At 39.1% G+C, this 24,590-nt stretch overlaps 1 protein-coding gene across 1 annotated transcript in view; it reads right to left on the bottom strand.

Moving 5' to 3' along the window:
• The window catches only part of TMX4 (thioredoxin related transmembrane protein 4), a 58,832-nt gene that overhangs the window by 30,420 nt on the left and 3,822 nt on the right, over positions 1-24,590 (bottom strand). Inside the window, exons 2-4 of the mRNA XM_006059032.4 lie at positions 11,888-12,003; positions 3,021-3,066; positions 1,141-1,269 (exon numbers count right to left, since the gene is read on the bottom strand). Of these exons, the coding sequence (XP_006059094.2) occupies positions 1,141-1,269; positions 3,021-3,066; positions 11,888-12,003 (291 nt within the window). The remainder of the gene's footprint in view (positions 1-1,140; positions 1,270-3,020; positions 3,067-11,887; positions 12,004-24,590) is intronic.

Genomic DNA, 24,590 nt, shown 5'->3' with positions numbered 1-24,590 from the left:
CTGTTTACACTGCTCCCCCTTCTCTTTCACTGTGCCTAACCCTGGCCATCTGACTCTTCCTCAATACACTGAGCTCTTTCCAGTGAGGGGCGTGTGCGAATGCTACCTCCATTCCTGGAACGGTCCTCACCTGCTCCTCACCTGGCCAAGCCCTGCGGCCCTGCAGACCCCATCCACAGTACCCCTCAGAGTCAGCTCTCCTAGTACCAATCTAATGGAGGCCCATGCTCCCACAGTCAAGCCCTGACTTGGTAAGGGTTTGTTTTCTGTTGTTTTGTGATTCTTTACATCCCTAATTTTTTCATCATCGATTTTACTGTAAGTCACCCCAGGAGACCAGAGGGGTCACATCTGTCATGTTGACTGCTAAACATCTAGCACCGAGAATAGTATCTGCATAAAATCAATGCTCACTGATTTTAAAGAATGAAAATTTGTAGAACGAAACGTCAGAGGTGAGCTGCTTTTAGAATAAGCCATGTATTTCCTATAGATGCTATCAGATCATTTATTCCTAAAATGTAACATGATTTGATCCTATTTCAGCAGGGATATTCCTTATGCTTATATATACCAACATAAAATCAATTACAAATACCACAATTCATTCCAAATGAAAACTGTGAACAAGGTATTATTGCTTGATGTTATCTGCCTCACCAAGCATTATATAATTTACCATCATGGCCAAAGGTTACCCCAGCAGTATTCTGCTAAGCAGCCAAAGACACCATAGGTCTTACTCTCCACACAGATAGATACTTTAGCAATTCCTTCATGAACTCTAATTCAAGAAAAAGGTTCTCCTCTACCTTCTCAATAATTTATAAGGAAGGAGGCATGGTAAATAGTGTTCAATACCATATTTAGTAAAAAGAAAAGAGGTGACGGTGCAAAAGTTGGAGGAGAGGTCTCTGTAACCCACCTGAATCTGGATACTAAACCCTAGCATCCTACCAACCAGCTGAAGCACACGGGGTCACAAAACCAGAAACACAACATGGGCCAAGCAGAAGCATGTGTCATCCGGGAAATCAGAAGTGAATACAAAAAGAAATGTAGGCTTTCAAGATCTATGGGTTGTTAACTTGAGACTGTCTGTTCTATTAGTAACACTCTGTCATTAAAAAAACAAGTTACGTTAGAGAAGCTGGGGATTTCCAGCCAGTCAGAGGCTCAACAGATTGCCACTTCTTCTCTAAGATATAGTTCTGCAAGTCTTCGTAGACTCCTGGGCCACGGTAACGGCGGAATATCCCATCTTTTGCACTATAAATTATAAAAACAAAAAATAAACCAATTAAAATAAGTGTTACAGATAATAAAAACGAAAATAAGTACTGGTTTTACATGTGAACTCTGCTCTGAATTTTAATTTCACTCAAATGAAAAAAAAAAACAGAAATATTATAGTTAGGCATAAATAAAAAAGCATGCACAAATACTTATTACAAATGAGAAATTCCAAAGCAGAGAGAATTAAACATTCTGTTTTATCACTACACAATTTGCAACTGTAAGCAAAGTCCTTGGCAGTGGCTAATCTGACAAGTTAATTTTTATTAATTTTGCTACAAATTATTTCAATTTTTCTCCTACATCAGCAAAACAGCAGTTGTTATTAAGTTTTAAAAAACTCTATCCACATTTCCAAATCAATATCATCCAAGTCCCTCCCCTGAAAACTGAATCTCCCTGGTGGCTCAGTGGTAAAGAATTCGCTTGTCAAGGCAGGAGACCTGGATTTGATCCCTGGGTTGGGAAGATCCCCTGGAGAAGGAAATGGCAACCCACCCCAGTATTCTTGTCTGGAGAATTCCATGGACAGAGGAGGCTGGCGGGCTAGAGTCCATGGGGTCGCAAGAGTCAGACATGCCTTAGTGACTAAACAACAAATGCCTCCAGTCTTCCCTCCCTCTCACCTTCTTTCTAGCTAAGTTTCCTAAGGGAGGAGTCTACACTTTTTCCTCTTACATTAACTCATTCACTACTCCTGCCATTAGGGGTCCTGTTTCCATGACTACATGGAAACTGCTCATACTGGGGGTCTCCAATGACTCTTCAGTGCAGTGTCCCTGGAGCACTCTTCCGCCATTTCTCCTGGGTGTGTCCTGGACACTGTCCCTTCCTCCCTCCTTTCCCTCAGCTTTTCTGACATGAGCTCTCCAATCCTTCTCAGTTCCATGCTCCTTGTGTTCCTTTGCAGATGTCCCAATGGTGGTCACCGATCCTTAGCCTGCTTCTTTTCCCACTGTGTCTATTCTCCCATCGTATATATTTCAACTGTTATCTAATCCCTAGGAATGTACCTCCAGTCTAGACCTTTCTTATGATCCTGAAATTAAACTATCACCTAAACTTCTCATTTGGAATTAGCATAAACCCTTCACATTATCTTTTCCATTCTGGTCTCTATCTTCCAAACTGCACTTTATTCTAACAACTTCTCAATAGCTTTGCTAGGTTAAACAATAGTCAGCACAGGCTTTCCCTTTCTTATGGCTAACCAGTCACCAATGATCCCACCTCCTCAGCATCTCTGGAAACCAGCCCTGCCTGTCTCCTTCCCCCTCACAACCTGAGCCTCTCTAGCATCATCACCTGGGATGATCTACCTGTACCTCTCGGGCCAGCCACAGAGAAATAGCTCTAGTTCTCAGAAGGTATCTCCTTTTCTCCTGGGCTTTTCCATGATACATCCTCTATTTGGAAAGATCTCTACCTTACCTGCTTCACATATTCCTGTTATCTATTAAGAATCATCCCATCTTTCGTATCATCAGAAAACCCTCTTTGACCTCCTCACCTATTTGCTACCTGAAATTAGATTCTCTGTAGCACCTGGACACCCCTCTCTTCTAATCACTATTGTTCAGTGCAGACCAGTCTTTCTCCCTTCAAATGCTAAGCTGAACAAATGAAGGTTATGGACAAAAACATAAGAATCCCCGGACACACTTTTTACACACACACCTACTAATTTCCAAAAATTACAAGACCAGAAAATTATTTGAACTTACTGGAAAAATGCTGGGAGGGTAGTGACAAAGAAGCGGCCACTCAAACCTACAAGAAGCAGAAACAAAAAAGTTATAAGCCAAACTCAGACTAACACAAGCATCTAACTTAGGTTGTAAGAACAAGCAGCCTTGATCTTGTTATTACAACCACATAAGTAAAATCGCTCCCATTACTGAATCACATTTGCTATTTTTTAAAATAAAATTTTAACCATCTTTATTTACCCAATACTCTCCAGTCACTGACATAAAACTTGCTTATCTTCGACGTGTTAAACTGGAGTTTTCTGGCTTATATAATACTAAGAACTGTATGGTGGCTGAAAGAATAGGTTGTAAAGACATGCAACCTGGATTAAATAACTAAATTCTCCACTTACTAGCTTTGTGTCCTTAGATAAGTGACTTAATCTTTCTGATTATCAGTTACCTCATATATAAAATGGGGATATAAAAGCCTAGCTGAATTGTTCTGAAGTTATCTTAGATCATTATATTATTCAATAAATTATACATATTAAATCAGCCATATATTTAAAAATAACAAATATGACATAATAAAATCATGTATAATCTTTGCACATTCATATATTTTGCAAGTACACTCAAGAAATTCTATGTACAATTCAGCTCAGTTCAGTTCAGTTGCTCAGTTGTGTCTGACTCTTTGCGATCACATGGACTGCAAGCATGCCAGCCCCCCCTGTCCATCACCATCTTCCGGAGCTTACTCAAACTCATGTCCATCGAGTCAGTGATGCCATTCAACCATCTCATCCTCTGTCGTCCCTTCTCCTACTGCCTTCAATCTTTCCCAGCATCAGGGTCTTTGCCAATGAGTCAGTTCTTCGTATCAGGTGGCCAAAGTGCTGCAATTTCAGCTTCAGCATCAGTCCTTCCAATGAATGCTCAGGACTGATTTCTTTTAGGATTGACTGGTTGGATATCCTTGCAGTCCAAGGGACTATCAAGAGTCTTTTCCAACACCACAGTTCAAAAGCATCAATTCCTGGCACTCAGCTTTCTTCATGGTCCAACTCTCACATCCATTCATGACTATTGGAAAAACCACAGCCTTGACTAGATGGACCTTTATCGGCAAAGTAATGTCTCTGCTTTTTAATATGCTGTCTAGGTTGGTCATAGCTTTTCTTCCAAGGAACGGCGTCTTTTAATTTCATGGCTGCAGTCATTGTCTGCAGTCATCATCTGCAGTGATTTTGGAGCCCAAGAAAATAAAGTCTGTCACTGTTTCCCCATCTATTTGCCATGACGTGAAGGGATCGGATGCCATGATCTTCATTTTTTTAATGTTGAGTTTTAAGCCACCTTTTTTATTCTCCTCTTTCACTTTTATCAAGAGGCTCTATAGTTTCTCTTTGCTTTCTGCCATAAGGGTGGTGTCACTTGCATATCTGAGGTTATTGATATATCTCCATGCAATCTTGATTTCTGTTTGTGCTTCTTCCAGCCCAGCATTTCTCATGATGTACTCTGCATAGAAGTTAAATAAGCAGGGTGATAATATACAGCCTTGATGTACTCCTTTTCCTATTTGGAACCAGTCTGTTGTTCCATGTCAAGTTCTCACTGTTGCTTCCTGACCTGCATACAGATTTCTCAGAAGGCAGGTAAGGTGGTCTGGTATTCCCATCTCTTTAAGAATTTTCCACAGTTTGTTATGATCCACACAGTCCAAGGCTTTGCATAGTCAATAAAGAAATAGATGTTTTTCTGGAACTCTCTTGCTTTGTCAATGGTCCAACTGATGTTGGCAATTTGATCTCTGGTTCCTCTGCCTTTTCTAAATCCAGCTTGAACATCTGGAAGTTCGCAGTCCATGTACTATTGAAGCCTGGCTTGGAGAATTTTGAGCATTACTTTACAGCCTATGAGATGAGTGCAATTGTGTGCTAATTTGAGCATTCTTTGGCATTGCCTTACTTTGGGATTGGAATGAAAACAGACCTTTTCCAGTCCTGTGGCCACTGCTGAGTTTTCCAAGTTTGCTGGCATATTGAGTGCAACACTTTAACAACATCATCTTTTAGGATTTGAAATAGCTCTGCTGGAATTCCATCACCTCCACTAGCTTTGTTGGTAGGGATGCTTCCTAAGGCTCACTTGACTTCTCATTCCAGGATGAATGACTAGGTGAGTGATCACACCTTCATGATTATCTGCATCATAAAGATCTTTTTGTATATTTCTTCTGTGTATTCTTGCCACCTCTTCTTAATATCTTCTGCTTCTGTTAGGTCCATACAATTTCTGTCCTTTATTGTGTCCATCTTTGCATGAAAATCTCCCTTGGTATCTCTGATTTTCTTGAAGACATCTGTAGTCTTTCCCTTTCTATTGTTTTCCTCTATTTCTTTGCACTGATCACTGAGGAAGGCTTTCTTATTTCTCCTTGCTCTTCTTTGGAACTCTGCATTCTAATAAGTATATCTTTCCTTTTCTCATTTGCCTTTTGCTTTTCACAGCTATTTATAAGGCCTCCTCAAGTAATCATTTTGCCTTTTTGCATTTGTTTTTCTTGCAGTGGTCTTGATCACTGCCTCCTGTACAATGTCACAAACCTCCGTCCATAGCTCTTCAGGCACTCTGTCTATTTGATCTAATCCCTTCAATCTATTTGTCATTTCTACTGTATAATCATAAGGGATTTGATTTAGGTCATACCTGAATGGTCTAGTGGTTTTCTCTACTTTCTTCAATTTAAGACTGAATTTGGCAATAAAGATTTCATGATCTGAGCCACAGTCAGCTCCCAGTCTTGTTTTTGCTGACTGTATAGAGCTTCTCCATCTTTGGCTGCAAAGAATATAATCAATCTGATTTCATTGTTGACCATCTGGTGATGTCCATGTGTAGAGTCATCTCTTGTGTTGTTGGAAGAGGGTGTTTGCTATGACCAGTGCGTTCTCTTGGCAAAACTCTATTAGCCTTTGCCCTGCTTCATTCTGTATTGCAAGGCCAAACTTTCCTGTTACTCAGGGTAGTTCTTGACTTGCAACTTTTGCATTCCAATTCCCTATAATGAAAAGGACATCTTTTCTGGGTGCTAGTTCTAGAAGGTCTTGTAGGTCTTCATAGAACCATTCAACTTCAGCTTCTTCAGCATTACTGGTCAGGGCATAGACTTGGATTATTGTGATACTGAATGGTTTGTTTGGGAAATGAACAGAGATCATTCTATCGTTTTTGAGATTGTATCCAAGTACTGAATTTTGGACTGTTTTGTTGATTATGATGGCTACTCCATTTCTTCTAAATTATTATTGCCCACAGTAGTAGATATAATGGTCATCTGAATTAAATTCACCCATTCCGGTCCATTTTAGTTCACTGATTCCTAAAATGTTGATGTTCACTCTTGCCATCTCCTGTTTGACCACTTCCAATTTGCCTTGATTCATGGACCTAACATTCCAAGTTCCTAGGCAATATTGCTCTTTACAGCATTGGATTTTACTTCCATCACCAGTCACATCCACAAATGGGTAATGTTTTTGCTTTGGCTCTGTCCCTTCATTCTTTCTGGAGTTATTTCTCCACCAATCTCCAGTAGCATATTGGGCACCTACCACCTGGCGAGTTCATCTTTCAGTATCCTATCTTTTTGCCTTTTCATACTGTTCATGAGGTTCTCAAAGCAAGAATATTGACGTAGTTTGCCATTCCCTTCCCCAGTGGATCACGTTTTGCCAGAACTCTCCACCATGACCATCCTTCTTGAGTGTCCCTACATGGCATAGCTCATAGTTTCACTGAGTTAGAGAAGGCTGTTGTCCATGTGATTAGATTGGGAGAGCTATTAGCTTTTGTTAATTAACCTCACTGAGCCTGTTTCTGAGTAATATAGAAATAGTTTGTTCTTCCTAGGATTGTAATGATGCTAAAATGTATGTAAGTGCTCAACACAATTACAGACTGAAGTAAATGCTTACTAAATGTTAGTTATTATCACCAAAGAGAAAAGTAGAAGGAAAAAAAATTTTTTAAGTAAAACTAATCTTACTTTCAAAACTCAAATGAAGTTGTCAATATAATAGAATATAAATAACTTTTATTATTATAAAATTAAAATGTCAACACTAACTAAAGTGCAGTAAACTAGTTTCTATAATAAACTAGTGATTTTGAGGACAATGCTTACTCTTGGCCATGGTTTTACCTCTAATCTAGTGCAACAGCCATGGATGTTTTCTGAGCAGCTGCTGTTTTCTGTCTTGGGCAACTAAGCTCATCCATATAAAACAGAAGGTTCAAGTAGACACTCATTAAATGTAATTTTCCAAAGTCAATTGAAACATCACCTGGTCTACACAGTATTAAAGAGGCAGCATATGTAATCTAAGGCCTGTGCTCTCTTTGACTTCTACATCTCAGATGTAAAAATGCAATGTGTTTATAATCTCCAGTCTTTATAATCCTGAAATCTTACTTTCTACCTAAACTGCCTAAAAAAATCTCTTATTAAAAACACCAATAGTTGAGTTACAGGCATAGCTAAAGAGTATGCATGAACACTTCAAAAATTCTTGCTTTCCCTTCTTTTTAAAAAAGAATGAAATTATCCCTTACTAGCATTCCTGCACATGACAATCCTGGTGAAAGTTACACTAATGCAGATTTGCATCCAGTTCTTCAACTGTACACAGAAATACCCAATAAACACCTCAATTGTGGGAAAAATAATATCATTGCAATGGTTTCCCACTGCCTATTCCAGAGGTAAGATTTTTTAAAAGTGAAGCAAATACTTGCTTCCAAGAATACAGACAAGATGTCCCGGAGGTTTGCCCATGAGTCAGTACCACATAAGACGCTCTCTCTTCATTTCGCTTCCAGGACTGCCTACTTCTCCATCTCCTTCCTACCTCACTAGCCTCTCCTTTTCAGCTTTTCTCCTTTCAGCTTCTAAATGTCAGAGTGCCCCAATTCTCAATTCTGAAAACACTGCTCTACACATATTCCCTGGTGTTGGTGTTTAGTCAGTCAGTTGTGTCCGACTCTTTGCGATCCCATGGACTGTAGCCCACCAGGCTGCTATGTTCATGGGATTTCCCAAGCAAGAATACTGGAGTGGGTTGCCATTTCCTTCTCCAGGGGCTCTTCCTGACCCAGGGATCAAACTCAAGTTTCCTTCTTTACCACTGAGCCACCAGAGAAGCACACATTCCTTAGGTAATCTCAATTCAACCCTTTGCTTAAAATACCATCTACCTGATAATTCTTAAATATCTTTCTCTAGCTCATCTCTATTTGGATTTCTACTAAACATCTCAAAGCTAAACCCCGCTCCAAACCTTACCCTCTTTTAGTCTCTTCCATTGTCACTCTTTTCACAAGTGTTGCAACCAATCTATCAGGAAATCCTTCTGGGTATTCCAGCCAAATGTGTATCTTCAATCCACCCACTTAACACTGCTGCTTCCATCCAAGCCCCCATCCCTCCACTCTAGACTACTGAACTGACCTCTGAACTTTTCTTCTGGCTTATACTTCCAACCTCTTACAGACAAATTTTCCCATAGCAGCCAAATGAATACTTTTAAAACATGAATTAAATCATGTAACTCCCCCACTAAAAACCTTCCAGTTAGCTTCCTTTCTATCATACTTGATATAAAACCTAAACACTTTGCCATGGCCAACAGAGCCTACATGATCTGGTTTCTAGCTACATCTCCAGTCCCATTTGTCTCAAGGACGCCACTGGCTATATTGTTTCTCAAATAAGCCAAGTACCCCTACCTGCACATACTGTTTACTCCACCTGGAATGCTCCTCTCCTAAACCTCATTGAAATTCATTTCATTAATCTGTCAAGACCTACAGTTAAAAAGTCCTTCCCTGGACATCCGATTAAAACAGTGGCTCCCGCCATTTTTTACATTTTTACCTTGCTTTCTTTTTCATTACAGCCCTTTACCACCCCCAGACATTATTTCCCATTTTACTTTTGTGACTGTTTATCCCCTTCACTAGAATGTAAACTCAATGCGGAACTACGTTTTTCCTTCTTATTCATTTGCATCTTTATTTACCTGCATCATTGATCTTATTGCTGGTATACAGAACAGGGCTTGGTGCATGATACCAACTCAAAAGTTTGTTGAAGAAACACATTATTTCTAAACTCTATTAAAATATTATTTGAAAGCATTACATTTGTAATTTTTTATTTTATTTTTAAACCTGAAACAATAAAGTACAATTACAAGCATAAAATAATATAATCTAAAGTGATATATTCTCTAGGCCACACAGTCATGTGTGTGAATTTTGTATCCTAATTTTTTTTTTTTAATCAGTTACAGGTTCAGTAGCTACCATTTAAAAAAATTCTAGAGTTTCTACTTTAAAAAAAACAAAGACATAAAACAACCACATATTGATTTTTTTGGTCTTTATTTCTTCCCTATTTTCATGGAACACTAGACCAGTGACTTTTTTCCTTCTCCGAAGATGTATCATATTTATATTAATACTATGAGTCAATGACAAATTTGCTTTTAAAATATTTTGTCATAGTCAATTTCTCTTATTTCATTATACATTTAATCCATTCATAAGGGAAAAATAGCGATAAGTCTACATTTTAGAAGGAAAGACTATATTTATTAATAGTTAGGTTTTAGATCTATGAATTCATCACAAAGCTGTTTAATTTGTTTAATTCAAACTATGCTGTGAATTTCCAGCAGGTAACCCAAAAGGCTGAAAACTAATACAGTTATGTAAAGTTTAAAAATAAAATAAAATTTAAAAAAAAAAAAAAAAAAAGAATAGGCCAAATGCTGCATTTCTAAGAAACTCATCATAAAATGGGTCTGGTACTCACAAATTAACAAGACTTACACCTGACTTCACTGGACTCAAACTTTTAAAAACACAAAAACACGTTTACAGCAGATATGTAATTGTAATGATTTGATCTCCAAATATAAAAACTCATTAAAATAGCAGAAAGTCAAAGTGAAAGTCATGTCCAACTCTTTGTGACCCCATGGACTGTTATACAGTCCATGGAATTCTCCAGGCCAGAATACTGAAGTGGGTAGCCTTTCCTTTCTCCAGGGGATCCGCAACTGAGCGATCGAACCCAGGTCTCCCTCATTGCGGGCTGATTCTTTACCAGCTGAGCCACAAGGGAAGCCCAAGAATACTGGAGTGGGTAGCCTTTCCCTTCTTCAGTGGATCTTCCTGACCCAGGAATGGAACCAGGGGATTCTCTACCAACTGAACTATCAGGGAAGCCCATATAATAGCCCAAACCATCAACTAATAATGATAACTGTTAGTCCCTCAGTCGTGGCCGACTGTTTGCAAACCCATGAACTATAGCCTGCCAAGCTAATTTATCTAAGGAATTCTCCAGACAAGAATACTGGAGTGAGTAGCCATTCCCTCCTCCAGGGGATCTTCCTGGTCCAGGGATCAAACCCAGGTCTCCTGCCTTGCAGGCAGATTATTTACTGTCTGAGCCACCAGGGAAGCCCAATAATGGTAATTTCCATCTCTAAATAGCAGATAGGCATTTGTGGTTTTGGATTAAATGCTTAAAAAGGCGGAGGCTTAAGGACTCAGAGCTTGTAGCAGAAATCTCTCTCCATGGGTTTGTCAACACATAGATATTAACTGACACCATTCATTTTGTTGTCCATGTAACTGGTAATTCATTATTTTGTGATTGTTAGACTCACAGCTACTACAGAGAAGGAAGAGCTATATTTCCACATCTACTATCTTTTTCTTTCCTGTGAAAGGATGCACCAGGTAGAAATTAAATGTAGATAGAAAAAAATTACTTATACAGTTTGAAAACTGTCAAATTTGAGATTTAAATCATAAAAACCCAACTCTTCTAAATTTACATATATTACACAGTTATTTTTAAACTATAAATACAAATTTATTGTATTTTTTCAGAATTCAAGTCTATATCTCCCTCTTTTTAAAAATTGTATCACTATAATTTTTTCATTATTAATCATTTCCATTATTCATTATTTCATTATTATTTAATTTTCATCATTAACAACTAATGAATGTAGATGGTGAAAGAATTAGAAATTTACCATTCTGGAACTCTTAATAAAATATCTTGTTCAGGTAAGATCATCGCAGATCTTAAAACCCCAAAGTATCACCCCATAGATTCCCTGCCAGCTATAAGGTGTGGTCTTTCTTTATAATTGAGATGTGTAGTGTCATCACCTTAACCAAGTGCTCAAACTCAACACCACTAACAGTGACAGCACATGTCTTCTGACGGGATACAACATAAAGTCACAGCATCACTCCTCCGCAAGTGTTTAACTCAAATCATCCCTTTAGACAGAAGTTCAAGTTTACAGAATATGCAGAAAATATAAGAGCAAGTTAAATGTCACCAATAAAGAAACATCTAGGAAAATCCCTAGCTTGTTCTCTTCAGAATAATAACGGCATGGAAAAAAAATGGAGTATTCTAGATTGATAGAGACTAAAAACACTTAACAATGAAATGTAACTGCTGAATCTTGACTGGATCCTGGTTTAAAAAACTATAAAAAGACATGGAAAATAATTAAGGACACATTAATATGCTGAAGTATTGAAGGGTGAAGTCTCACGATGTTTGCAACTTATATTCAAATGACTTAGCAAAAAAAAACATAAAAATATATACACACATCTGTATGTGTAAATATGAATACACAAACAGATACATATATGCTAAAATACTGTTTGTTGATTTTAGGTAGTCAGTTTATGGTAATCAATATTCTAGTCTTTCAACTTTTCTGCATGTGTGAAAAAATTCAAATTAAAAGCAAAACACTTTTGTATTTAATGTTCAACATTTACAGTACCTGGTTCTTGAATGACATCTACTTTCCCCACACTGATCTGAAGTATTTCACCATTCTTTGCAAATGTCTCCCATTCTGAATCAGTCTGCTGACAGGATGGACACCAAGGGGCATAACTATAAAAGAATAATAGCTATTAAATACACATAAAAACATCAATAAAACAAAACAGAGAAACAGAGTATTTAAACTGACAAATTCTTAACTAAAAGGAGGCACAAAAGCAAGTTTTTCCAAAGTTACTTGATACAGAAGTATATTTCCCCCCTAGAATTTAATGTTATGAATATCACTTTCCTAGGGAAAAATTCACCAAGTTTAAGATTTTTCACAATTATTATACACTTAAAATACATTATTTCAATGTTATTGCTATAATCAACACAAATTTTATCACTTTACAGATACTTTTTGATATTTGAGGATGAACATTATTTTGAAAGTGCTACTAAAGAAGGATAATTTTCAAAAGGATACCCGTAAACTAGCTAAACCAGTTTCAAATCCATCAAAGCTATAAATGTGATGAGCAAAGACCAGAAGACTTGTTGCTAGTGGGTCCCCAGAACGTGAGTCACTTCCAAAGCTCTGTGGCAGTTCTGAAAAGCATTTTGAGAAAGAAAGTATAAGCTATAGCTAAACCAACTCTTGACACTAAAGAGTTAGAAAAACATGTGTCTTTAATGAGAACTCTGCTATTTACATTTATTTTTTTCCAAGCACCACCTTAGAAGCTGAGGCTACAACTCTGGAGAAGACTAATGCATCTCCTCTCCTTATGGATTTTACAGCTCAAAGAGGTAATTAGAATCCAAGAGGCAAATGTGAGTACAGAAAAGATGCTGTAGAGACCCTCAGAAGGGCCCAAAGAAAAAGAACATCTGTGCTAAAGTAGGAGTTAGCAGCCAGAGAGGGATCAGGAATGTCCTCATCTAAGCAGAGTAAACAATATATGTGAAAATGCAGAGAAAGGAGCATTTAAGAGTTGTATAAGGGGTGAGCACTCTATTTGAAGCTCTCTGGTTAGCCCTAAGGAGGTAAGAGAATTATGATCGGATTTACATTTTGTAAAACTCACCCAGCACTTCTGTGGATAATGGATCAGGGAAGAATAAGATGGAAGCAAAGAGAAGAGGTAGAAGGCCAGCCCTGTGTAGTTCCATCTTTAAAAAAAAGACTAGAATAGCCAAGTCCAAGATCATTCTAAAAAGTCACTAATCATGCTATTACAGCTCACTGTCCAAGCCCTCATGTTTAGGCGACAGGGACCAGAGAACATAGTCCAAGGAACAATCTGCTGACATGACATCTTTGCACGTGGATTTTTCTATAGGCACTTTTATCCCTACATTTCCAAGGCAAAATACATCCTGGTATACAGTAAGTACTCAATAAATGTTTACAGAATAAGCAAATGAGCCAACTTTAAAGAATGTTATATTCTTCACCTGAGAAACTTTGTTATTTTCTAAATATCCAAATGGCAGACTAGATTGGGGTAAACAATGGGTAAACTCTAGGGTGAAAAGGAGCATTTTATTATTAAGTCCATTTCAAGAGGGATTTCAATATATTGGATAAGAATTCTGCTGAAGGAATCAGAAAGACCAACTACAAATTAAGCATGTGACTTTGAGCAAGTTAATAATCCCTCCATGCCTCAGCTTTCTCAAATGTTAAATGAGATAGTAACAGCAGCTACCTTAGAAGGTTATTGAGAGATTAGATGATGCATGTAAAGCCGACACATATGAAGAAAATCATTAGAGTAAATGACATCTGTAATAAGCGGTTTGGTTTCAGAGACATTTTTATGGTGCATTAGCAAGCTCATCTGAACCTTACAATAGAAGAAGAAAGAGAAAAACAATAGAATGGGAAAGACTACAGATCTCTTCAAGAAAATTAGAGACACCAACAGAACATTTCATGCAAAAATGGGCACAATAAAGGACAGAAATGGTATGGACCTAACAGAAAGAGAAGATATTAAGAAGAGGTGGCAAGAATACACAGAAGAACTGTACAAAAAAGATCTTCATGACACAGATAACCATGATGTTGTGATCACTCACCTAGAGCCAAACATCCTAGAATGTGAAGTCAACTGGGACTTAGGAAGCATCACTATGAACAAAGTTAGTGGAGGTGATGGAATCCCAGTTGAGCTATTTCAAATCCTGAAAGATGATGCTGTGAAAGTGCTGCACTCAATATGCCAGCAAATTTGGAAAACTAAGCAGTGGCCACTGGACTGGAAAAGGTCAGTTTTCATTCCAATCCCAAAGAAAGACAATGCCAAAGAATGCTTAAACTACCACACAATTGCACTCATCTCACATGCTAGTAAAGTAATGCTCAAAATTCTCCAAGCCAGACTTCACAGTACGTGAACCATGAACTTCCAGATGTTCACGCTGGATTTAGAAAATGTGAGGGACCAGAGATTAAGTTGCCAACATCCGCTGGATCATCGAAAAAGCAAGAGAATTCCAGAAAAACATCTACTTCTCTTTTATTGATTACACTAAAGCCTTTGACCGTGTAGATCACAACAAACTATAGAAAATTCTGAAAGAGATGGGAATACCAGACCACCTTATCTGCCTCCTTAGAAATCTGTATGGAGGTCAAGAAGCAACAGTTAGAACCAGACATGGAACAACAGACTGATTTCAAATTGGGAAAGGAGTACGTTAAGGCTGTATATTGTCACCCTGCTTGTTTAACTGATATGCAGAGTGCATCATGCGAACTGCCAGGCTGGATGAAACACAAGCTGGAATCAAGATTGCCAGGAGAAATATTAATAACCTCAGATACACAGATGATACCACCCTTATGACAGAAAGCAAAGAACTAAAGAGCCTCTTGATAAAAGTGAAAGAGATGAAGGAAAAAGCTGGCTGAAAACTCAACATTCAAAAAGATCATGTCATCTGGTCTCATCACTTCATGGCAAGTGGATAGGGAAACAATGGAAACAGAGACAGATTTATTTTGGGGAGCTCCAAAATCACTGTAGATGGTGGCTGCAGCCATGAAATTAAAAGATGCTTACTCCATGGAAGAAAAGCTATGACCATCCTAGACAGCACATTAAAAAGCAGAGACATTACTTTGCCAACAAAGGTCTATCTAGTCAAAGCTATGGTTTTTCCAGTACTCATGTAGGGATGTCAGCGTTGGACTATAAAGGTGGCTGAGGGCTGAAGAATTGATGCTTTTGAACTGTGGTATTGGAGAAGACTCTTAAGAGTCCCTTGGACTGCAAGGAGATCCAACCAGTCCATCCTAAAGGAAATCAGTCCTGGGTGTTCATTGGAGGGACTGATGTTGAAGCTGAAACTCCAGTACTTTGGCCACCTGATGTGATGACCTGACTCATTGGAAAAGACCCTGATCCTGGTAAAGTTTGAAGGCAGGAGGAGAAGGGGATGACAGAGGATAAAATGGTTAAATGGCATCACCGACTCGATGCACATGAGTTTGAACAAGCTCTGGGAGTTGTTGATGGACTTGGAAGCCTGGCATGTTGCAGTCCATGAGGTCACAAAGAGTCAGACATGACTGAATGACTGAACTCACTGAACCTTACAACTTCACTGCTGTAAGGCCACAAGACAGGTTCAGAGAGACTTGCTGAAGGTCACTAAGACCACACAGAGCAAGAACCCAGATGGAGGTATTCCTGTGATAAAAGTGTTCAAGGAAAATAAGATCCAACAGAGAGACAGACACACAGACAGCAGGAATAAGACATACCTGGTGGCTCAGACAGTAAAGAATCTGCCTGCAATGCAGGTGACACAGGTTTGATCCCTGGGTTGGAAAGATCCCTTGGAGAAGGGAATGACTACCCAGTCCACTACTCTTGCTTGAGAAACTCCATTACAGAGGAGTCTGGCTGGCTACAGTGCATATGGTCACAGAGTTGGACACAACTGAGCAACTAAGCATAGGCACTTATATATATACACATTATATATATATATATATGAAATTCTGAAGTACAATTTAATGAACTCTAGATATTTTTGCTTTGTTTCCCTAGACCTCTTTTTGCATACAACTCATGGACACCTTTGCTATATCAGTAATCATTAAATGATACAAATTTCATCATCTAATGAAATCCTAGTACCTAATCTCCAGATAAATTATTATATAAATCAGGATTTGGGTGAAACTGACCCTCAAATATACAAATACCATTGAGATAATTTTAGATACTCCATTTTCTTTGTAGCTGCTACCCAGTGGTTTGTGACACTTTAATGTTATTATTTCTTAGATTTAATCAGTTTATTGTGTTGGAATGTACCAAGGTCATCCATTAACCAAGTGTGTTCTTTGCTAATGGAGATAAACCATCCCTGAGTCTTAGATGAGGGGACTGGTCTATTGTTGTTGCAACTTTTAAAGTTACTAATATTGCTTTGTATCTAAATGATCCCATTTAGAGTCTGTTGTTCATTGTTCAGTTGCTAAGTCTTGTCCATCTCTTTGCCACCCCAAGGACCACAGTGCGGTCTACAGTACACCAAGTTTCCCTGTCCTTCACTATCTCCCAGAGCTTGCTCAAACTCACGTCCACTGAGTCCATGATGCCATCCAACCATTTCATCCTCTGTCGTCCCCTTCCCCTCATGCCTTCAGTCTTCCCCAGCATTAGGGTCTTTTCCAATGAATCAGATCTTCACATCAGGTGGCCAAAGTATTGGAGCTTCAGCTTCAGCATCAGTCCTTGCAATGAATACTCAGGACTGATTTCCTTTAGAATTGACTGTTTTCATGTCCTTGCAGTCGAAGGGACTCTCAAGAGTCTCCTCTAGTGCAGTTTGAAAGCACCAATTCTTTGGTGCTCGGCCTTCTTGATAGTCCAACTCTCAAATTCATACATGACTACTGTAAAAACCATAGCTTTGATTATACAGACCTTTGTTGGCAAAGTGATGTCTCTGCTTTTTAAGACGCTGTCTAGGTTTGTCATAGCCAAGAGTCTTTTAATTTCATGGCTGCAGTCACCATCTGTAGTGATTTTAGAGCCCAAGAAAATAAAATCTGTCATTGTTTCCTCTTTTCCCTCTTCAATTTGCCATGGAGTGATGGGGTCCAATGCTATCATCTTAGCTTTCTGAATGCTGAGTTTAGAATCTACTACAAGATTCTATAATATTTTATTTTCTTGGGCTCTAAAATCACTGCAGATGGTGACTGCAGCCATGAAATTAAGAGGCTTGCTCCTTGGAAGAAAAGCTACAACCAACCTAGACAGCATATTAAAAAGCAGAGACTTTACTTTGCCAACAAAGATGCATCTAGTCAAAGCTATGGTTTTTCCAGTGGTCATGTATGAATGTGAGAGTTGGACCATAAAGAAAGCTGAGCACTGAAGAATTGATGCTTTTGAACTGTGGTATTGGAGAAGACTCTTGAGAGTCCCTTGGACTGGAAGGAGATCCAACCAGTCAATCCTAAAGGAAATCAGTCCTGAATATTCATTGGAAGGACTGATGCTGAAGGTAAAACTCCATTACTTTGGCCACCTGATGTGAAGAGCTGACTCATTTGAAAAGACCCTGATGCTGGGAAAGATTGAAAGCGGGAGGAGAAGGGGATGACAGAGGATGAGATGGTTTGATGGCATCACCGACTCCATGGACTTGAGTTTGAGCAAGCTCTGGGAGTTGGTGATGGACAGGGAAGTCTGGCATGCTGCAGTCCATGGAGTCGCAAAGAGTCAGACACGACTAAGTGACTGAACTGAAGTATAAGTAAAATACCTCCAGGGCCCAAAAGAATAAAAAGAAGGAAAAGCACATGATTCTAATGATGTTTCTCTTTTCTCTCCCTCTCCCTCTTCTCCCCTCCCCTCTTCTGTGTCTCTTCCTCGTTCCCACCCTCCCTTCCTCTCCCTCATTATGCATAGATAAATGTAATTTGTTTTAAGTACATATACATGAATAAGACTAATTACAATGGACTGAACACATTTATATTAAAAAACAGGTCATAGTGGCAGTCTTCTAAGAACTATAATAGAGTTGACCTGCTCTAATTTTGTCTTTTACATATAAATTAATCCTTTAAAATTCTCCAAGAGGAATTAGTACCTTTATAGTCATGGAAACTGGAAAAGAGCATTTTTAAACTTTTTGAAGGTGACAGTGGCATGTAAAATTAGTACGCTTCATAAAGACATTTGAAGTATTATATATTCCAGAAAGCAAAATATTGCTAAATCCATGAACTTAGGTGTCAGTCTAGTGTTTTTAACCATTACTGGGAAACAGAATTCAACAGCGAGCTTTTGTTCTCTATATTGGTATTCATGTACAAATCACACATGTACATCTGCTACATGTAAGGTGGTTGAAGGCCCTTGAGTCTCTGACTACATGAACTCACTGCATTTTGTTTGAGATTTCATTAAGCATACTAAACATTTCAAGAGAAAGAATTAAATATATTTTCTAGAAATAAAATCTCATAAAAATAATTTTTATTCCCCAATAATGGTCAATTTTTCTTCTGTCTTGACTTAAACTTTACCAGTGTTTCCCAATACATTCTCATTTCTTATCCTTGTAGACATGAGATGAACCATGACTACTACTACTACTAAGTCACTTCAGTTGTGTCCGACTCTGTGCGACCCCATAGACGGCAGCCCACCAGGCTCCCCCGTCCCTGGGATTCTCCAGGCAAGAACACTGGAGTGGGTTGCCATTTCCTTCTCCAATGCAGGAAAGTGAAAAGTGAAAGTGAAGTCGCTTAGTCGTGTCCGACCCTCAGCGACCCCATGGACTGCAGCCTTCCATGCTCCTCCATCCATGGGATTTTCCAGGCAAGAGTACTGGAGTGGGGTGCCATTGCCTTCTCCGTGAACCATGACAGATACAGTTAATTTTCACTTTGAACTTACTTTGACCAACATACTCAGAAGAATCTATAACATTGAAGACAACATCCGTATACTAGGTTCATCTTTCTATATAAAACCAAATCATAATGTCAACAAATAATGCCTTAACTATAAGTGCTATTCTTCTTTCTGGAAAATCTGGATAAACTCTTATTAGCCAAGAGTTAAAAGTATTATGCTCAATTCTCTTTCTTAGATCATTTCTAAGACATGCTATCATAAAATGTAGAGAAAAAATAAAAATTGAAAGCTCTGTTGAAACCATGACACCTGCTAGAGAAATTTAATAATTTCACTAGAATTAATACTCCACAAAGGCAGCAACTGGTGCCTTGCTTGTAACCTAAAACAGAGCCTGGTGCATTCCAGGTCACAACAAATATGTATTATATCAATGAACAAAGGGGAGATGATAGTGAATATCCTTGGGTACCAAGGATACCAGGAAACCACTGTTCCTTCAGTGATACACTAGCTCTTGATTAAAGATTAAAATATATTATTTGTTCATTCACTGAGTCAAAAGTATTTACTGAACACATAGAATTTGACAGTTATTAAGGTTTTGTAGATAAACAGGAAAAAGAAAAACTCTGTTCCTCTACTTAAAAGCTTATCGTCTACAGGAAGAATAAGAAAAAAATCAAGTACAAAAACATATAAATTAATTTATGAATTATGAAATAAGGCCACGATAGACACAAACAAAAACTGTGGAAAATTCTGAAAGAGATGGGAATACCAGACCACCTGATCTGCCTCTTGAGAAATTTGTATGCAGGTCAGGAAGCAACAGTTAGAACTGGACATGGAACAACAGACTGGTTCCAAAGAGGAAAAGGAGTATGTCAAGGCTGTATATTGTCACCTTGCTTATTTAACTTTTATGCAGAGTACATCACGAGAAATGCTGGACTGGAAGAAACACAAGCTGGAATCAAGATTGGCAGGATAAATATCAGTAACCTCAGATATGCAGATGACACCACCCTTATGGCAGACAGGGAAGAGGAACTCAAAAGCCTCTTGATGAAGGTGAAAGTGGAGAGTGAAAAAGTTGGCTTAAAGCTCAACATTCAGAAAACGAAGATCATGGCATCCGGTCCCATCACTTCATGGGAAATAGATGGGGAAAGAGTGGAAACAGTGTCAGACTTTATTTTTCTGGGCTCCAAAATCACTGCAGATGGTGACTGCAACCATGAAATTAAAAGACGCTTACTCCTTGGAAGGAAAGTTATGACCAACCTAGATAGCATATTCAAAAGCAGAGACATTACTTTGCCAACAAAGGTTCTTCTAGTCAAGGCTATGGTTTTTCCTGTGGTCATGTATGGATGTGAGAGTTGGACTGTGAAGAAGGCTGAGCACCGAAGAATTGATACTTTTGAACTGTGGTGTTGGAGAAGACTCTTAAGAGTCCCTTGGACTGCAAGGAGATCCAACCAGTCCATTCTAAAGGAGATCAGCCCTGGGATTTCTTTGGAAGGAATGATGCTAAAGCTGAAACTCCAGTACTTTGGCCACCTCATGTGAAGAGTTGACTCATTGGAAAAGACTCTGATGCTGGGAGGGATTGGGGGCAAGAGGAGAAGAGGACGACAGAGGATGAGATGGCTGGATAGCATCACTGACTCTATGGACATGAGTCTGAGTGAACTCCGGGAGTTGGTGATGGACAGGGAAGCCTGGCATGCTGCGATTCATGGGGTCACAAAGAGTCGGACACGATTGAGTGACTGAACTGAACTGAACTGAACATGGGTAAGTTAAGGCAACAACGTTCTGACCAAGTATAAGAAGGATACTGGAGAAACAATGGTAAATCCAAGAGATCCTAGGGAAATAAATGAGGGTTTCCTCCATCACCAGACTCACTAATTTCCATTCTGAAACATGATCATAAGTTAATTTAACACAAAGACTCATTTCTCCTCTGGATATCCGTTTAAGTATATGGGCCAAAACTAAGCTTTATGGATGTCTATTGATGTCTTTGGGGAAAAAAGCCACCAGAAGAGCATGGAAAATTGTATTATATTGCATACTTTCACAAAAGAACAAAAGTAGTATTCTCAAGAACTTATTTGATGAGGGCAAGCAAGTGTTTAAAATAGTAAAAGGTTCCAAGAGAACACACTGGTCATAGCAAACACCTTCTTCCAACAACACAAGAGAAGGCTCTACACATGGACATCACCAGATGGTCAACATTGAAATCGGATTGATTATATTCTTTGCAGCCAAAGATGGAGAAGCTCTATAGAGTCAGCAAAATCAAGACCGGAAGCTGACTATGGCTCAGATCATGAACTCCTTATTGCCAAATTCAGAATTAAATTGAAGAAAATGGGGAAAACCACTAGATCATTCAAGTATGACCTAAATCAAATCCCTTATGATTATACAGTGGAAGTGAGAAATAGATTGAAGGGACTAGATCTGAAAGACAGAGTGCCTGATGAACTATGGACAGAGGTTCGTGACATTTTACAGGAGACAGGGATCAAGACCATCCCCATGGAAAAGAAATGCAAAAGAGCAAATGGCTGTCTGAGGAGGCCTTACAGATAGCTGTGAAAAGAAGAGAAGTGAAAAGCAAAGGAGAAAAGGAAAGATATAAGCATCTGAATGCAGAGTTCCAAAGAATAGCAAGAAGAGATAAGAAAGCCTTCCTCAGCGATCAATGTGAAGAAATAGAGGAAAACAACAGAATGGGAAAGACTAGAGATCACTTCAAGAAAATTAGAGATACCAAGGGAACATTTCATGCAAAATGGGCTCGATAAAGAACAGAAATGGTATGGACCTAACAGAAACAGAAGATACTAAGAAGAGATGCCAAGAATACACAGAAGAACTATACAAAAAAAAAAAAAAAAAAAAAAACTTCACAACCCAGATAATCATGATGGTGTGATCACTCACCTAGAGCCAGACATCCTTGAATGTGAAGTCAAGTGGGCCTTAGAAAGCATCACTATACTGGATGCTTGGGGCTGGTGCACTGGGACGACCCAGAGGGATGGAATGGGGAGGGAGGAGGGAGGAGGGTTCAGGATGGGGAACACATGTATACCTGTGGCAGATTCATTTTGATATTTGGCAAAACTAATATTATTATGTAAAGTTTAAAAATAAAATAAAATTTAAAAAAAAAAAGAAAGCATCACTATGAACAAAACTAGTGGAGGTGATGGAATCCCAGTTGAGCTATTTCAAATCCTGAAAGATGATGCTGTGAAAGTGCTGCACTCAATATGCCAGCAAATTTGGAAAACTCAGCAGTGGCCACAGGACTGGAAAAGGTCAGTTTTCATTCCAATCGCAAAGAAAGGCAGTGCCAAAGAATGCTCAAACTACCACACAGTTGCACTCATCTCACATGCTAGTAAAGTAATGCTCAAAATTCTCCAAGCCAGGCTTCAGCAATTCGTGAACCATGAACTTCCAGATGTTCAAGCTGGATTTAGAACAGGCAGAGGAACCACACATCAAATTGCCAACATCCGCTGGATAACTGAAAAAGCAAGAGAGTTCCAGAAAAACATTTATCTCTGCTTTATTGACTACGCCAAAGCCTTTGACTGTGTGGATCACAATAAACTGTGGAAAATTCTGAAAGAGATGGGAATACCAGACCACCTGACCTGCCTTGAGAAACCTATATGCAGGTCAGGAATCAACAGTTAGACCTGGACATGGAACAACAGACTGGTTCCAAATAGGAAAAGGAGTACGTCAAGGCTGTATATTGTCACCTTGCTTATTTAACTTATAGGCAGAAATGCTGGGCTGGAAGAAGCACAAGCTAGAATCAAGATTGCCAGGAGAAATATCAATAACCTCAGATATGCAGATGACACCACCCTTATGGTGCAAGCCTCTTGATGAAATTGAAAGAGCGGAGTGAAAGAGTTGGCTTAAAGCTCAACATTCAGAAAACAAAGATCATGGCATCTGGTCCCATCACTTCATGTCAAATAGATGGGGAAACAGTGGAAACAGTGTCAGACTTTATTTTTGGGGGGCTCCAAAATCACTACAGATGGTGTATGCAGCCATGAAATTAAAAGGTGCTTACTCCTTGGAAGGAAAGTTATGACCAACCTAAATAGCATATTTAAAAGCAGAGATATTACTTTGCCAACAAAGGTCCGTCTAGTCAAGGCTATGGTTTTTCCAGTGGTCATGTATGGATGTGAGAGTTGGACTGTGAAGAAAGCTGAGGGCCAAAGAATTGATGCTTTTGAACTGTGGTGTTGGAGAAGACTCTTGAGAGTCCCTTGGACTGCAAGGAGATTCAACCAGTCCATCCTAAAGGAGATCAGTCCTGGGTGTTCATTGGAAGGACATATGCTGAGGCTGAAACTCCAATACTTTGGCCACCTCATGCAAGGAGTTGACTCATTGGAAAAGACTCTGATGCTGGGAGGGATTGGGGGCAGGAGGAGAAGGGGACGACAGAGGATAAGATGGCTGGATGGCATCACTGGCTCGATGGACATGAGTTTGAGTGAACTCCGGGAGTTGGTGATGGACAGAGAGGCCTGGGGTGCTGTAATTCATGGGGTGGCAAAGAGTCAGACATGACTGAGCGACTGAACTGAACAAGGCAATTGAATGAATAATATTATGAAACAATGAGAATAGAGAAAATAAAACATCAGAAGAGCATTTAAATATTAGATAATCTTCCATAACCCAAGAAAGAACAAACTTTTCAAAAGAGGTTAAGAGAAAGAAATAGCAAGCCAATCATAGAGACACAGCAGAAACAGGAGTAAAATGTATAAAAGAATATAAGAAATTAAATACAAACAGAAAAACTGAATGTACAAAAAGTCCACAGCATTAAAGAAAATGTTAGTATACTGTATTGGTGTTTTTTCTTTCTGGCTTACTTTACTCTGTATAATAGGCACCAGTTTCATCCACCTCATTAGAACTGATTCAAATGTATTCTTTTTAATGGCTGAGTGCAGATGGTGACTGTGGCCATGAAATTAAAAGATGCTTACTCCTTGGAAGGAAAGTTATGACCAACCTAGATAGCATATTCAAAAGCAGAGACATTACTTTGCCAACAAAGTTTCTTCTAGTCAAGGCTATGGTTTTTCCTGTGGTCATGTATGGATGTGAGAGTTGGACTGTGAAGAAGGCTGAGTGCCGAAGAATTGATGCTTTTGAACTGTGGTGTTGGAGAAGACTCTTGAGAGTCCCTTGGACTGCAAGGAGACCCAACCAGTCCATTCTAAAGGAGATCAGCCCTGGGATTTCTTTGGAAGGAATGATGCTAAAGCTGAAACTCCAGTACTTTGGCCACCTCATGCGAAGAGTTGACTCATTGGAAAAGACTTATGCTGGGAGGGATTGCGGGCAAGAGGAGAAGGGGACGACAGAGGATGAGATGGCTGGATGGCATCACTGACTCGATGGACGTGAGTCTGAGTGAACTCTGGGAGTTGGTGATGGACAGGGAGGCCTGGCGTGCTGCGATTCATGGGGTCGCAGAGAGTCATATACGACTGAGTGACTGATCTGATCTGATCTGAATACTCCATTGTGTATATGTACCACAGCTTTCTTATCCATTCGTCTGTTGATGGACATCTATTGCTTCCATGTCCTGGCTATTATAAACAGTGCTGCGATGAACACTGGGGTACACGTGTCTCTTTTAATTCTGGTTTCCTCAGTGTGTATGTCCAGCAGTGGGATTGCTGGGTCATATGGCAGTTCTATTTCCAGGTTTTTAAGGAATCTCCACACTGT

This window comes from Bubalus bubalis, chromosome 14 (assembly GCF_019923935.1).
Source record: "Bubalus bubalis isolate 160015118507 breed Murrah chromosome 14, NDDB_SH_1, whole genome shotgun sequence".
Taxonomy (NCBI): Eukaryota; Metazoa; Chordata; class Mammalia; order Artiodactyla; family Bovidae; genus Bubalus; species Bubalus bubalis.
The sequence above is the reverse complement of the archived record's forward strand: the minus strand, read 5'-3'. Positions and strand labels throughout refer to the sequence as shown.